Raw genomic sequence first — 17360 nt, forward strand, 5'->3', positions numbered from 1 at the left:
CAAAGACTTAAAGTCTATCTAACCAAAGCAACTAATTGCCAACTAACATCCTCCAAACTTTGGTTATTCAGTATGTCCACAAAAATATAAGCATAATACTCATAGATGATCCTCTTGTAGCCTAAAGAGTAACCTCTCTGAACTACAATCTTAATGGCAAGGGCTTCCATCAGGGTATTAGAGTATTGAAATTTGTAAATAGAGAAGAGAAAAACCATACCACCATCATTGTCTCTCCCTATACTCCCAATACTAGCATGACTAGGGTTTCCACAAGAAGAACCATCCATATTAATCTTTGGGGTCCTAGTCAGGGGGGGAGACCACCTCCCATCTTGGTAGACCCATTGCTTGCCATGACAAGGTCATTTTCCAAGGGTGAAATCTCATGTGCTATCTCCCAGATTTAAATTCCACATAGTAGCAAGATCACCAAGATCAATACTTTTAGACATATCACACTTAACAAAGATAGTCTCCTAAAGCCTACTAAGAATCATCCTCCACAATTGAAAACTTCCTAAGTTGGAATCATAGAATATTTTGTAGTTCCTCTCTAGCCAAAGGTTCCAGAGAATAAGAGTTGACCTGACTGCCTAGGCAACCCATAGGAAAGAAGTCTTTAGAGGAGGTCTGCCCAAATTCTCCCAAAAGCCAATTAGAGAGGTAGTATGAATACAACCATGTCACCAAGCCTCCCACCATCTATGCCGTATCTCAACTGAAAAAGGGCACAAAAAAAAAAAGTGAGAGGTACATTCCTCATTGGTCGAACATAGGAAACAAATAGAAGGTCCTTGAAAATCTCATTTGTGAAGATTCTCCCAAGTGAGGCATTTTTTGTGAGCCAACAACCATAAGAAAATATTACATTTAGGCCAAGAAAGGTTAAAATAAACCTTCTTCCACTAGTACACCTCATCTAGACCATTTAGGTTCCTGTCAAACATAGCATAACCTTGAGCCACAGTAAGCTTGCCTTTTGGGCTAAGACTCCAAGCCAAAACATCCTGCTCACTAAGGGAGCTACAAAACCTACTTTCCAAAGCTTTAATGAGAACAACATGATCCTCATCAGAGTCACCCATGGGCCACTCCTGAGGGTCCTTCCAACAAGTCACCTTCACCTATCCCATACGCTTGACCATCTTAAAATGCTCCATCATAAACCATCCAACATTAGTAAAAATGTGGCAAAGAGGCCGAAGTTGGGGGGAGCTAGAAAGAATGGGAGGGTGGTCGTCCCAAGAGTCCTGCCAAAACAGGGCATCAAAGCCACTGTTACAAATCTAGAAGAGACCTACCTTAATAAGTTGAGATCCCTTCTTAAGAGTGTCCCAAATATAGGAACCTTTACCTTCCAGAGTAAGTCAATGCACATCAAGACAATTAGCACCCAAAAAATACTCGTGGGCAAGAATCTTGGCCCAATCTTGATCTTGAAATTTGCATCATTCTCTAGTACGACTTGGCAACCAAATCCATGACAACAAGAGCCATCGATCTAAGACCAAGGCCCCTAGCATGTTTCATCCTACACACAGACTCAAACTTAACAAGGCTTCACTTCAAGGATAGTAGGCTGTCATACCAAAGGAATTGCCAAGATAAAGCATCAAAATCCCTCACAAAGTTGGAAGGGGGAACCTAAACACAACACCTATAAATTGGGAGAGACTGCACCACAGTCTTTAGGAACCACTCTCCCAGTTAAAGATAACCATATGTAAGTCCAATGACTAACCTTACTCCAAAATTTATCCAGAATCCCCTACCAGTAGTCCCTATGTTGAGAACCCAAGACCAAAGGAACCCCAAGGTACATCAAAGGAAGGGATTTTATTTGAAATCTAAGAATCCTTGCAATCCTATTCTGAATAAGTCGAGGAGTGTTAAAGAAATAAAGAGAAGACTTATCATCATTAATACACTGCCTAGAGGCTTTCAAATAGGTATCCAAAGCTCATCTGAAATTCACTACCTCACTGATTCTAACCATGCCCATTAACATGAGAGTAGGAAGGAAGATTATTATTCTAGCTCCAACCTTGGATAAGACCCTGCCTCACTTGAGATTTTATAAATCTACCAAGACCCTCTACCATGATGATGAATAAATAGGGAGATAAAGGATCCCCTTGCCAAAGTGCCTGAGAAGCCCTAAACAAATAAGAAGGTTCCCCATTAATGAGAACTAAGAAGGAGGAAGAGCTCACACAACTTAGAACCTAGTTCATCCACTCCTCATAAAAACCAAAGGCCAAAAGAATTTTCTATAAGAAATCCCAACTCACCCGATCATAAGCTTTAGCTATGTCAAGTTTAATACACAGAACTTTCTCCTTAGATGAAGCCATAGAGTGAATCACCTCCATTGCTATCACAACCCCATCCAAAATCTATCTATCTTCAACAAAACCACCCTATTCAGTAGAGATCAAAGAACCAAGGAGTGGTTTGAGTCCCTTAGCGATCAATTTAGTGATGATCTTATAGACAACATTACATTATGGTATAGGCCTAAATTGGTCCAATCAATTAGCCTCTTCCTTCTTAGGTATGAGAGCCAAGAAAGTAGAATTCAAAAACTTCAACATCTATTTGTTTCTATGAGATTCTTGAACCACATCTAGGAGATCAAACTTTATTATTTCCTAGAATTCTTGGAAAAATTCAATTGAAAAATCATCTGGGCCAGGGGCCTTACCTTTTTTCATATTAAAAACAACTTTCTCCAGTTCAAGTAGCAAGATAGGACTTAAGAGGGCCTCATTCATCTCAGCAGGGACCAAGTGGGGGACACAGTTCAAAATGGCACACTCCTCTGTCCCAATAGGAAGGTCTTCCCTAGTAAAAAGCTTAGAAAAATAATTAACAACTTCCCTATAAATTTCTCTGCAGGATGAGATCTGGTCACCATCAGTTGAGACAAGAGAAGAGATAGTATTACCCTATCTCTTATCCTTCACCAAGTTGTGGAAGAAAGCAGTATTCCTATCCCCTTCTTGTAGCCAATCAACATGAGATTTCTGCTTCCAAAAAATCTCCTCCCAAAGCTCCCATTCCTCCAATCCCTTTAAAGCCGAGGATTCAACTTTACTCAATTTAGATGTCAACCCCTAGTCTCTAATCTGATGGGTAATGTTATCCAACTTGGTCTAAGCAGCTAACTTCTAAGCATGCAAATTCCCAAAATGTTGTTTATTCCATATCTTAAGCATGTACTTCACATGTTGGAGCCTCTTACTGAAAGTATACACAACCATTCCATGCTCAAGCATTCCCTCATACCACCAATCCACCATAAGATCAGGTAAGGACAAGGCTTTGAGCCACATTAACTAGAATTTGAATGAGGGGTTTTTGGTGACATTGTATGAGGTGATGGAAAGCTTAATGGGCCAGTGGTCAGAGCCCCTCCAATTAAGGATTTCAAAAATTGTGATCCACCTGTTGTTCATCCAATAGCAAGAAACCAAAAATTTGTCAAGCCTTTCAGAGATAGCCTCACCCCCACATCTCCAATTATTTCAAGTAAAGATGCCATTGGTTGGCTTCACATCAATGAGATTCAAGGAGCCAATCATATCCTTGAGAAAATTTGAAGACAGGTCCAACCTAGCGAGCCCTCCTCATTTTTGCTCTAGACTATTGACAACATTAAAATCTCCAACCATAATCCATGGGAAAATAGGGTCTAGGGACCAGATGAACCTGATATGAGCCCATAAATGTGATTTACTGGAAAAATTAGTAGGAGCATATATATTGGATAAAAGACACCTTTCTCCAGTCACAAAGCTAGAGGCAACCAAAGAAATGGAGGATCGACTGGAGATCCACCATAAGGGAGAAAATTTTCTTGGGTCCCAGAAGCAAGCCACCCCCCTCAAATTTTTCAAGGCACCCACTCCTGCCAAGAGCCCTGGGGCTAGATATGCGAAGCACAATTAGCCAATCCATCCATTATAAGCTTAGTTTCCGGAATAAAGATCACATCAGGAGACTGAGACTCAATTAATCTGTAAATAGCCTTTTGTTTGGGGATGCTGCTCAACCCCCTTACATTCCATGACAACACAATCATTTATGGGGTGGGAGAAATGAGAATCAATGGGTTTCACAAACCTAGACTCAACCAAATTTTCACCCATTATCTTCACCTTCTCCTAATCAATCTTCCTACCACTCTTTGAAGGTTTATCAAAAGGCCCCTTTTTGAAAGATTTCTGTTGTATGCCTAAGAAAAGGGAGCCTTATTACTCTTTGCAGAATTTGAGGTCCCCTTGGGCGTAAGGGGGTCAGGAGGCACCAAGACTAGGCCCTTTGAACCCTATGATCCACACAGATCTCCAATATCTTGAACAAGAGGAGGCAAATCAATATCTAGCTATCTAGCCTGTTGATCTCCTGTAGTTAGAATCTGGTCCCCCCCCTACATATCCCCAACTTGAATCTCATGCTAACCTTTGGCCCTAGAAGGGAGCTCAACTAGGGTACCTTCCTCTTGGGCCAAGTCTCCAAGAGCATCAAACCTATTAAAGGTGTCGTCGATCTACCTGTCTATCCAGGTTCTCTTCTTACCTTTGCCTTTGTTACGAGACTTAACCTGAGTAAATCCATCACTATCTATAGGTCCATTAGATGAAGTAGCCTTCCCCTTGTCCTCCCTAGGGGGTCCGAGAGTAGCCAAGGAGGGGGACTTATTCCTAGGACATTTGTGGTGTAAATGTCCATATTCATGGTACATTCTACATTTGAATGGTAGGGTCTCATAGTCTAGCTATTGGATCCAAGAAAATGATCCCATGCAAATTTCCATAGAATCTGGCAATGGATTATTTAAGTCTACTTCTACACAAATACGGGAAAAAGAAATTACCATACGATCTTGAGTCTATGTAGCAGAACCCATAGGTTTTCCAAGTAGCAACGAGATTGAGTGAAGAATATCTTCCCTCCAGAATTCCAAAAGAAGCCTCGGTAAGTGCACCCACATCGAAACTCATGAAGATATTTCCTCAGTTGAGTTAAAGCCCATGTGCCAAGGCTTGATGAAAAGCCCCACCCGATTAAAGAAATAAGGGCCTCCTTCAAATGCCTTATTCCTGTCTATCATGCTTGAAAAGATAATCATAAAATAGTTATTAGCTGCTAACAAAATCTCCATATCTCCTTCTAGGTTCCACACTCGGCGAGCCCAGGATTCTAGCACAAGCAAGGAAAGGCTAAGGCCTAAAAAATTGCAAATAAGGGCATGATTGCTCTAGTATTTGACATTCGCTAAGACTTGTTCAGGTTGATTAATCAAAATTGGCCAGTTCTCGGCTCTCTGCAAACATCCATTAACTTTCTTTAATTTAATCATCACTTTTGGAGAGGATTCACCTTCCCCTGATTGAGTTTTACCATTCAAATCCTTATTATTGGCATGCAACAAGGAAAAAAACTCACCCATCTCTATATCTCCAACATAAGGCTAGGAGGTTATACCTCGATCCCCCATTCACCACAGAACTATGACTCAACAAAAATGAGGAGAGGATGGGGCAAAAGCCCCACAAACTCAAACCACTGCAACCCCCACCGAGGATGAAGCAAAGCGGTGTTTGAATCGCAAAATAGTCACTCACAGGCTAGAAGAAAACATGGCCACCCAATCAGATCAATGAGATTTCCACAATCCATGCATAAGAGTTCTGGTTTCTGGGTTAGATTGTGTGCAGTTTTTTTAATCATCAACGTTTCGGATCATACTACATGATCCATCATCAGGATGCCAGAGAACAAGAAGAACAAAAAATCTAACCTATGCCACCCAAGCCACCTATGCCCAACCAAGCCAGAAATCGACAACCCTAATAACAAACGACCACCATACCTCCGAATCATAGACCAAAGATGTCGTAGGGGCTAAGGCATGGAGGCCCTAGTGGAATCTAGGTTTTCACACGCTTGCCATCGCAGACAATCTTCCTTGGAATAAATGTATATTATTTAAATGGAATTTGGACTTTTAATTATTCTTTCATGTGGATGTGGTATTTATTAGACTTAGTATCAATTATATTTAAATGTGACTCAATGTCTTGGGATCCTTAAGGAATGTAATCTGTTATGTTTGTTTAATTATGATTGTATGTTATTGCTTCTGCTACTTTATGTATGATGTGTATGTTATTCTTTCTTATAAAAAAAAATGTTTGGAAAACTTAGTAAAAATTTAGGTTTATTCTTTTGGATCCCTTAGCAAGGTGTTACAAGGTCCTCCTTGTGTCCTAGCGTTGTTTGTATATGTTTTGTTTTCTATTAGTTGGTTGGTGTGCTGCCCTTTTTTGGTTGACCTATGTTCATCTGTTGGCTCAATGCGTTTGTGTCCTATTTTGACAGTAGGGCTTAATGCTTAATCTTTACAATTTCTTTGTAAGGGGTTTTAGGGACCCTTCAAAATCTATTTTCTTAATAAAAAACAAATAAAGGATTGTTTTGAATAAGTGGAATGCAATTTATGTTCTATATACTTATTTCTTTCCAAGCAATGCATATGAAGATAAAAAGTTTGAAAATGGTTATAGAAAGGATTGAGTTCAAAATCTTGGTCATGGGGATCCATTCCAATGCAACTCAAATTATTTACGATGATCTTGGAAAATAAAATATTCAAAAGTATCCCTTGAATATTTGTGACTAGGCTCTAAGAGGTTGTATTACTTTCTCTAGTGCAATTTTAAGAAGGTAAAGTGTAAGGATCAATTTGGAGGTTGGAAACATTAGAGGATGGAGGAACTTCCACCATCTTAAGTCAACTTCTTGCTTTGGGATGGTGCTTTGCATTAGAAGCATTTTTGACGTTTTTGATTTTCTTCTTTGTTTGCTTTCTGATGCTGGAAAATGTGAAAAATATATATTTTTTGGTGACATTTCATTTTGGAGATAGGTTGGGACTTGATATTGTGCTCAATATGGATTGCTATCAAGCGAGCTTTAGAGTATATGATTGAGAATTATACCCATTTGTAGTCACTAAACAATGATCGAGATCTGTCCCATCTCTTAGGGATCATTGTTGAATAATTCAAGACTTTGCGATTTAAGAAAATAACTCGAAGCTACACCTTTTCAAGAGTCACAAGACAACTTGATTGAGCCTTGCTTGCTCCAAGGTCTACTACTTCAAAAAAAACATTTTCTCAAAATATGTATTCAAATGATGTAATCAACACATTTTGTTATGTATGCCTCAAGGGGGGTCCCTAAGGAAAAGTCAATTTGATATTTTTTAGGATCAATGTAATAAGGGGGAGGAGGGTGGGAGTGCTGGCATTATTGTGTAATTGTATTACTTTGTCTATTGTTCGATACCTATTGTAACTGTCTAATTGTCAGACTTTAGATTCCAAACAACATGGTATATATTCTCCCTAAAGTTATTGAATAAAATATCAATTGTTCACTGACTCTTTCTCAGACATTACAACGATCCTCATGCTATAGATTTTGCATCGTTAATCTTTTTATGTTGATGACATGAATGCCAACCTTTTTTTTTCCTCAACGGATTTGCCATCATGAAAAGGGAACATGCTAATTCATCTCATGACAAATGCCCACTTTTCATTGTATGACATCATTTTCCCTTAACATTAACATTTTCTGAAAAAGAGCTTTATCTTGCAAGTCGTGGGTCTGAGCCATTTGAGATTTGATGATGCAATAATGCAAACATGCATCATATGTGTAGAAACCTTCAAGAGTGGTCTTATGGCAATGCCTCCTGATCTTGCAATGTCAACACATGTCAACGTTGTGGCCCCATGGTAATGCCTTTAGGTCCCAAAGTCCTGTAATGTTGATACATGCCAATATTGTGAGCTTGCTTGAGATTGAAGACCTAGCTATTTTAGAATGCATGTGACATCAATATATGCCTATGAACATGGGAAGAAAAGAGAAAAAGTTGTTGCAATGTCAACACATGCCAGCATCATGGTCCAATGGTACTGCCTTCACATCCCACAACGTTGACACATGTCAATATTATGGACCTTTCTAGAGAATGAAGATCTTGCTACTTTTAGAAGGCATGTGAAATCAACATAGAAAAATAAGAACAAAAGTTGTTCCCACAAAACTTTTTAATCAAAAACCTATCTGCTATATACACACGACCCACTAATTTATGGAAAATCTCTTTAGAAAAAGTCAACTAATTAAAGACCATAAATTTTACAACAATTGGTGTGAGAATGCTATCCTTAAGCATAAATCTTAGGAAAAATAAGATAAAGATGTAGCCACATTTCCAAGGGGAGAGGTGCGCGTGATTCTCTTTCATGAGAATTAGCAAGATCCTCGGTGTGGCATGCGTCTTTGAGTTTCTATGCCAACTATTTCTGCGTTAAACTCGGGACCATTCCCCAACAACATTCCACGGAGGATATCTACCAAAGACATTCATTCTCTGGGCGACCCGTGAAACGATTCTTCTCAATCCTTTAAATCTTCCTCTTTTCTCCGGGCCTATGTTCAGGCAGAGATTTTTTCCTCTTTTCTCCATGAACAGGGGAAGCAAAGAAGAAAAATAAGTTTGGGGCCATGTTCATCGGTAGGCCGCAGAAGACGGTACTGTCAAAAGACGGAATGATTGACTGATTCAGGAGTCTAATGGGTTGTTGTAGGTTTAATTGAATTCAAACCCAAATGGGTCCCCTACCCTGATATCATGCCCTTCCGATTTCTCCTGTTCATATTTGACTCAGAAGAATGTCTCATTCCAAGTGGAATCGGGCTTTTAGTTAAATTCCAATTTGGGCGATTTTGTTGACTCTTGGATCAGATCATTGGTGTTATAATGGACATCATAGAGGCCTGTGAAGGAAGGATTGGGAGAGGAGCTAAGAAGAATCCCAGCGGTACTTGTAAGAAGAACCGCTTGTTTGCAATCATGGAGAAATATTATTCGTATGATGGCGTTCCTGTTCCTGTTCATGGCGGACTTTCATTCTGTGAGAAATTTGGGAAGACCTTCTCAGGCCCGCAGAAGAAAAAGGAGGGGGAAAGGAATGTTTTGCCGCAGAACAAAAAGGAGGGGGAAAATAACGTTTTGCCGCCACAACAGAGGAAAAATAAGAAGGTGAGTTTCAGGGAAGATAGAGAAGAGGAAAGGCCGAAGACGGATCTGCAGAAAATTGGCGGGGCGGGGCAGAAATTTTGTTCAAGCGATGGAAAAATTGGTGCAAGGCTTCCTAAATTTGTCGTCCCATCGACGATTTTGGAGGTGAATTTGGCGGCAATTGCAATTGAATTGAGAGTGAAAGTGAGAGGAGCAGAAATGCCTCCAGTCCAGCAGGAGCTTGCTTTCCGCTGCGGAAGAAAATGTTTAGATGCCTCTCAAGAAATCGGATTCAGAATGGTTGCCCTCACTTTGAAAAAGGTATTTACGCCTTCTACCCCCTGTTCTGATTTTGTTGATAAGCTTCAACTTTGTAGATGCATATGTACCTCAGATTGCGTTTTCATTTATGTGGGTGTTGGCAATAATTTCTGTCTCTGTACAGCTGATGTTTCTGTCCATGTACAGCTGATTTTTCTATGAAATTTCACCAATAACTTGTTGCTATGGATAAGCCATGTTAGTATTTGGGCAAATGTTGTGACCAATTGCCTTCAATGTTTCATGAGTAGGCCTGTAGATGTTTCTGTGTATTAAATTTTGTGTGATTTACATGAATTCTATTGGTTATGATTTATTAGTGATTTATAAGATTTTTTTTTGTTGAGATGGGCAGAATATTAGAAATGATGGGTAGCATATCAGGTAATTTTGTAGTCTTGGATTCATTTATGTAATCAGAGTATACTTCGCCTTATTGTGGTATACAATAAACAATTACTATAAATCTACCATTTCTGAACATTTAGATAATTATTGACTAGTTACAGATTATGATAGGCCTAAAAGAAAAAGGGGAGACGGGGTGAGTAGCTAAAACAAAGGTGATACAAATAAGATAAAATGAAAAGACAAGTTATAAAAAACACACAAATTTAAAGAGAGAATTGTTAGAAAGAACAAAAAGGAAAAGGTAAGAATTATATATAAACAGAACACAAATACATTATCTACAGAATTTATGAAAAACTAGAATAAGTAACAATGAAATAAATAGTTGAATATTATATTTTTATATTTCTATTTTTCAGAACATAACTTTTATAATACTACCATCATAGATCCTCTCACAATATACTTTTTACAATACTATGCTTTGAGTAGGTTTACAAATGCCATCTACTTCTAACATATTATCTGTTAGATCTATGAGATTTCCACAATCCATGAATATGAGTTTTAGTTTCTGGATTCGATTGTGTGTAGTTTTTTACCATCAACGTTTCGGATCATACCACATGATCCATCATCTGGCATCCTGATGATGGATCATGTAGTATGATCCGAATCCAGAAACTAAAACTCATATTATCTGTTATGTTTAAATATTTCTCAGTTTTCACTAAGATGACTATTTATCATTTTAATTTAAACAAAATGAACTAATTTCACATTCAACATATGTTTAATCAGATTCCCATCTTGCTTGAAGACTCAACGAGTTGTTCTTGCAATACAAGTTACACAATGGGCGTTTCTGACCATATTATGCTGCTGATGTACATATAATCACTCTGGTTGATGATGATATTAAAATAAAAATTAAAATGCAGTATACTAAAGCTTGTATCATATATGCAGGAATTTGACAAATGTTATGGCCCTGCTTGGCATTGCATAGTGGGAAGGAGTTTTGGATCGTTTGTGACACATTCTCCAGGGGGGTTCTTATATTTTTCAATGGACAAAGTATCTGTTCTTCTTTTCAGAACTGCAGTTGAACGAATAGAGCAATAGTCCTCCTCACTAAAAAGCACTCCGGAATCTTGTTTTGTCATGGAGTATTCAAATTTTGGCAGCTTTCAGACTTGTTCAACCATTTCAAAAGGTATGTGTTGAGAAATCTGGTCGGAAATGTACTTAGCTTGTCAGAGTATGAACATCAAACTGAAATTGGTCAAACCCAAACAAAATAGTGAAGAATTGTTTGGCATTTCTCTTGCTTTTTTAGTAGGGAATTTTCTACTTTAAAAAAGGTGGACCCTGATTACCCATTCCAGTTCCTGTACATATTCATTCTTTATACTACCCACTAGTCTCAAATCTTAAGAATATATGAGTTCAAATTCCACTATGATTGGTGACGTAAGCTGAGTTCCATGTGATTGGTTTGAAAAAAATAATATGGGTTTTGACTGAATATTATAAATATATATTTAATGGTAGGTGAGAAAAGAAGTGAACTTTTTATAGTAAAAAATATTAGTTTTGTATATTTTTAAAAGACATTCATTTGGGGGATTTGAACTACTGAATTCTTTTTGATGAACATAAGTTGGTTGCTACTATATTAATAATTTAGTACTATTTTTTTAGAGTTAATAATTCTTAAATTCTTATAGTAATATGTTTGATTGGTGTACCTATATCATATTGAAGGTAACATTTTTTTGTTGGGAGTAATGCATTAAATGAATTTACATATGGAAGAGTTCATCCTTCTTAAATGAATATTTGTAATATCACTCATAAAGATTTCAATGTTGTGACAATAATCAAAACACCACAATTATACCATCACATTATGTTATTATGTACTATTCATTCATTTATTATTAATAATTTTAATGAACTAAATTTTTAAGTGGAAATGAGTATTAATATTCTATAAAAAATAATGATCATTTTTAATGTAAACAATGGAATTATATAGTTGGTGGCATCTATAACTTAGGGAGGTAGAATTCATTAAGTCATCTTCTCACTAAGTAGTCAAGTGGAGGGGGTACCATTGTCAAAGCCATCCATTTGTCAAATTTATCTTAGAACATGTTTTTAACGATTTGAACCTTGATAGATGATCTTTAAGTTTTCAAATATACTCTTTAACCATTCTTGTTGCCTAAATTGAAAGTATCTTAAATCTCTATAACTAAGATAATGTCCTTGCTTGAAGTTGTGGATCCCCTTCTTTTTTGGAATTTGAACAATATCAAAATATAACAAAATAAACAATGATTAAAGTTAATTAGCACAAAATAAGAATAACATACAAATTATTTATAAGATGATGACAAAGATGACATGCACAACAAGCTATTCAAAATTACTATGTAGACATCATCATCACATTGATGGTCTACAACACTTATTTATAGGAAAGACTTTTGTCATTCTTGAAAAAAACGTTGGAAATAAAGCCAAGGTGGGTCTCATTTTCAATAAATGAAAGAAAGTAATATTTTTACCAACATATAATAATCATACCGAACTTTTTAAATAAATTTTAAAAGATATCACTAAAATAAATTTTTTTTTTTTTATACTTGGGAAATACAATATGCTATTACATCCACCTATATTTTTTGATAATTCGAATTTATCCAATGTTAACATATTTATTAATTTAATTCATAAATTATACAAATTAACTATTAGATTTGAATTGCTAATCTTATGTATCCTATACTTTAAAAAGTGAGTAAAGATTGTTTGAATCTTGAATAGAACCCTTTGACCATTATAAAAAGTTATGTATTGCATAAATATAATATATAATTGTTAGTAGACAAAATTATTTTTATTATACTATAAAATTAAAAATTAAGATTAAAATTACAATTATGTCTATATTTACTATTTCAAAACTAAGGTTTCAATATTATTTTAATAAAAATAAAAATTATAACTTAAATTTGTTTAAAAAATTAAAAAATAAATTTTAACATGAAATAAACTTTTTAATTTTCAAACAAATTTTCGTACAAAGTGTCATATATATATATATAGATATATAATTTTTTTCCTTATATTCATTTTTGTATAAAACAAAAATAAAAATTTAAACTTAAAAATTCAATTGTCTAATACAAAAATATCACCTTTTTTTTATAGGTAAAGGCCACGAGGCCCAAGATTGTATTTAGATTAAGAAAATTATCTCAATTGAGCACCAAAGATCAGATATGGATAGGTACTCTTGGTGTAATCCTAATATAAATATCTTAGAGAAATTTAACCAATTTTATTGCCTATTTTTTATTTCCAAATTCATAACTATACTCTTGATAATTCCTTACGAATATAACTTGAAAATTAAACTTGGCTACGATCAAGTTGTTAGAACAAAAAGAAATATGCTTCATAATAAAAAATTGAATTTATCTACTCTTAACTTTAATTTTAAAATCAAACAATATATAAGAAAAAGTTTTGAATAATTGAAAATGGGCCACTTATTAACATTAAACTTCCATGATATTAGCTAAATTGATCAATCATATAGCTTGCACATAGACATACAAAACCTTTCAAAAGAAATTAATATTTCATTTTGACAGTAAAAGTTCTAAACCAATTTCTTATCATATTGTCTTGTGCTATTAGAATATATTCTCCATCTGTTCCTTTGTTAGCAAGGTTATCTTATTCTCTATTACCTACCCTATAATTATATTTTATGATTGGTTCTTAGAATTGATTAACAATGGCTAAGGCATATTCAAGTTTAGAATTAAGGATCCAATTTAGGGTTTCTCTTTTTCTTAACACATTTAGGATAATTTGGGAGTCTCCTTTGATAACTAATTTGTTAATATATATATTTCTACTCAAAGTTAAGCCTTCTATCAGGGCCTCTGATTTGACTAAGTCATTAGACATTATTCCTAAAAGTTTGACGGTTTTAGTTGGGCATGATTCATTATTTGAACAAATAATACATCCTAGAGACTATTGGTCCTGGATTATCTCTAGAGGCCCCATCAAAAATTAACTTTGACCATTCTACAAGAGGAGGTTCCTATTTACATACTTTTTTAGTGATCTTATTGGATTTGTGTTTATCATTGGTGGATTAATTAATTTAAACCAATTTTTATGCATATCTGCATCCTAGTTTGAAAAAGAACCTTCCTTCTCAAGTATGAGTTTCTAAGATTATTGTTAGCTACCTCAATAATATAAGCTTCCAATTTATTAAAAAAGGATGTTAGATCCATCTTTTCATTACAAAATTTCTTCTATTCCTTTCTTTCCATAATTTCCATAGGAGTGTGGAAGGAGGTATTTTATATAAATTACTATAAACTGTAGAACAACCATGTTTCAAAAAACTTTTAATTTTCTTTAATAGGCTATTAAGGAATGTGGTTTGCAAATTCCTTACATAACCAATACCATCAATTCTTAGCAAAGGGACAATCATAAAGAAAGTGTTCAAAAGTTTCAGATTCTTTTTTTACAAAGTGAGCATCTAGATGGTCCTTCAAAACCCACCTTGGTAAACCTATCTTCTATTATAATTCTCTTTTGAAGAGCATCCCAATGGAAGACACCTTCTTTTAGAAGACATATTGGATCCCAAGATAGATTTAAAGGGATGTCATTCTTATCCCATTGTTCAGAATTTCTTACTTTTTCATACCCTAGTTTGACTTTACAATAACCATCCTTCGAAACTCCCCGAATTAATTTATCTTTCCTATCTTTATGATTTGTCTGTCTACTTAAAAAAAATTGATTAAAAATGTACTTTTTCTATGATGAAAGTGAAGCTTCATCTAGGGTTTTCCATTTCCATTCTCCATACCGATTATCAATAATTTTTAATTTCTATATAATCACTCACATTCTTACCCCATAGAGATGAAAGAGTGTTTTTGATATCGATAGGTAGATTTACACTATCTTGAGAAGGGAGCCTTATGCAAGGCCTTATGATGCCCAAGGAGGAAACCCCAAGCTAACCTTGCTAAGATCTACACGTAGAAGATTTACTTAGACAAACAATAGGGAACAAGAGGCCATATGCAACATTCAATAGGTGTAATTATTTCACTTCAAATATAAAGAAAACAACATGCTTGACTATAAGGCCTTTTGGGTTGTGGCTATATACCATGAGAATTACAAAATTGGAGTTCAAAATCACATCTTCTATCTTCTTCTCTCTAAGACCATTCTCTCATGCATCTAACCAAGCTTATTATATAGCTAGCTAAGCCACACGTCAGTTAGTCAGGCTTTTAATTACATTATAGGTCCAACCTTTGAAGAGTAAACCAAAACCCAAGAAAAGGACAACTTAAGATCACGTTCTTTTAGAAATATGTCTAAACAAATGTTAGGAGTTAGCTCCCAACATTTGATTAGGTTTACAAATGCCATCTACTTCTTTTACAATACTATTCTTTGATTAGGTTTACAAATGCCATCTACTTCTAACATATTATCTGTTAGATCTATGAGATTTCCACAATCCATGAATATGAGTTTTAGTTTCTGGATTCGATTGTGTAGTTTTTTATCATCAACGTTTCGGATCATACTACATGATCTATCATCATGTTCTCTGGCATCCTGATGATAGATCATGTAGTATGATCCGAAACGTTGATGATAAAAAACTACACACAATCAAATCCAGAAACTAAAACTCATATTATCTGTTATGTTTAAATATTTCTCAGTTTTCACTAAAATGACGATTTATCATTTTAATTTAAACAAAACGAACTAATTTCAGATTCAACATATGTTTAATCAGATTCCCATCTTGCTTGAAGACTCAACGAGTTGTATTTGCAATACAAGTTACACAATGGGCGTTTCTGACCATATTATGCTGCTGATGTACATATAATCACTCTGTTTGATGATGATATTAAAATAAAAATAAAAATGCAGTATACTAAAACTTGTATCATATATGCAGGAATTTGACAAATGTTATGGCCCTGCTTGGCATTGCATAGTGGGAAGGAGTTTTGGATCGTTTGTGACACATTCTCCAGGGGGGTTCTTATATTTTTCAATGGACAAAGTATCTGTTCTTCTTTTCAGAACTGCAGTTGAACGAATAGAGCAATAGTCCTCCTCACTAAAAGCTCTACGGAATCTTGTTTTGTCATGGAGTATTCAAATTTTGGCAGCTTTCAGACTTGTTCAACCATTTCAAAAGGTATGTGTTGAGAAATCTGGTCGGAAATGTACTTAGCTTGTCAGAGTATGAACATCAAACTGAAATTGGTCAAACCCAAACAAAATAGTGAAGAATTGTTTGGCATTTCTCTTGCTTTTTTAGTAGGGAATTTTCTATTTTAAAAGAGGTGGACCCTGATTACCCATTCCAGTTCCTGTACATATTCATTCTTTATACTACCCACTATTCTCAAATCTTAAGAATATATGAGTTCAAATTCCACTATGATTGGTGACGTAAGCTGAGTTCCATGTGATTGGTTTGAAAGGATTTTGAAAAAAATAATATGGGTTTTGACTGAATTTTATAAATATATATTTAATGGTAGGTGAGAAAAGAAGTGAACTTTTTATAGTAAAAAATATTAGTTTTGTATATTTTTAAAAGACATTCATTTGGGGGATTTGAACTACTGAATTCTTTTTGATGAACATAAGTTGGTTGCTACTAAATTAATAATTTAGTACTATTTTTTAGACTTAATAATTTTTAAATTCTAATAGTAATATGTTTTATTGGTGTACCTATATCATATTGAAGGTAACATTTTTTTGTTGGGAGTAATGCATTAAATGAATTTACATATGGAAGAGTTCATCCTTCTTAAATGAATACTTGTAATATCACTCATAAAGATTTCAATGTTGTGACAATAATCAAAACACCACAATTATACCATCACATTATGATATTATGTACTATTCATTCATTCATTATTAATAATTTTAATTAACTAAATTTTTAAGTGGAAATGAGTATTAATATTCTATAAAAAATAATGATCATTTTTAATGTAAACAATGGAATTATATAGTTGGTGGCATCTATATCATAGGAAGGTAGAATTCATTAAGTCATCTTCTCACTAAGTAGTCAAGTGGAGGGGACCAATCAAGTGGAGGGGGGTACCATTGTCAAAGTCATCCATTTGTCAAATTTATCTTAGAACATGTTTTTAACGATTTGAACTTGATAGATGATCTTTAAGTTTTCAAATATACTCTTTAACCATTCTTGTTGCCTAAATTGAAAGTATCTTAAATCTCTATAACTAAGATAATGTCCTTGCTTGAAGTTGTGGATCCCCTTCTTTTTTGGAATTTGAACAATATCAAAATATAACAAAATAAACAATGATTAAAGTTAATTAAGACAAAATAAGAATAACATACAAATTATTTATAAAATGATGACAAAGATGACATGCACAAGAAGCTATTCAAAATTACTATGTAGACATCATCATCACATTAATGGTCTACAACA

The 17360-nt window shown here is 34.8% G+C and overlaps 1 protein-coding gene and 1 pseudogene across 2 annotated transcripts; both read left to right on the forward strand.

Annotated features, from left to right (window-relative positions):
• LOC149569081 (glutamate--tRNA ligase, cytoplasmic-like) overlaps window positions 1–8644 on the forward strand; it is a 98987-nt pseudogene extending 90343 nt beyond the window's left edge.
• Window positions 8312–16334, forward strand: LOC149569082 (uncharacterized). Of its 2 annotated transcripts, XR_016362682.1 has the most exons (3): window positions 8317–9433; window positions 10754–11000; window positions 15828–16334. XR_016362682.1 is itself a non-coding variant. In XM_089821867.1 (2 exons), exons 1-2 carry the CDS (start codon window positions 8852–8854, stop codon window positions 10907–10909), a joined length of 738 nt encoding a protein of 245 aa, XP_089677993.1. In that variant the 5' UTR covers window positions 8312–8851; the 3' UTR covers window positions 10910–11261. The 2 variants fall into 2 exon arrangements, 1 of the variants encoding a protein (XP_089677993.1); XM_089821867.1 differs by lacking the exon at window positions 15828–16334 and having other exon boundaries at window positions 8312–9433; window positions 10754–11261.
• The last annotated feature ends 1026 nt before the right edge of the window (window positions 16335–17360 follow it).

Source organism: Cupressus sempervirens, chromosome 3 (assembly GCF_028749045.1).
Source record: "Cupressus sempervirens isolate cs-2001-9-10 chromosome 3, ASM2874904v1, whole genome shotgun sequence".
Classification (NCBI taxonomy): domain Eukaryota; kingdom Viridiplantae; phylum Streptophyta; class Pinopsida; order Cupressales; family Cupressaceae; genus Cupressus; species Cupressus sempervirens.

What these genes read in the sequence shown, in the direction of transcription:
- LOC149569082 (XM_089821867.1), top strand. Translation starts at nt 8,852, where the DNA reads ATGGACATCATAGAGGCCTGTGAAGGAAGGATTGGGAGAGGAGCTAAG. An exon ending in TTGCCCTCACTTTGAAAAAG is followed by an intron (nt 9,434 to 10,753) that starts GTATTTACGCCT and finishes TCATATATGCAG; the next exon opens with GAATTTGACAAATGTTATGG.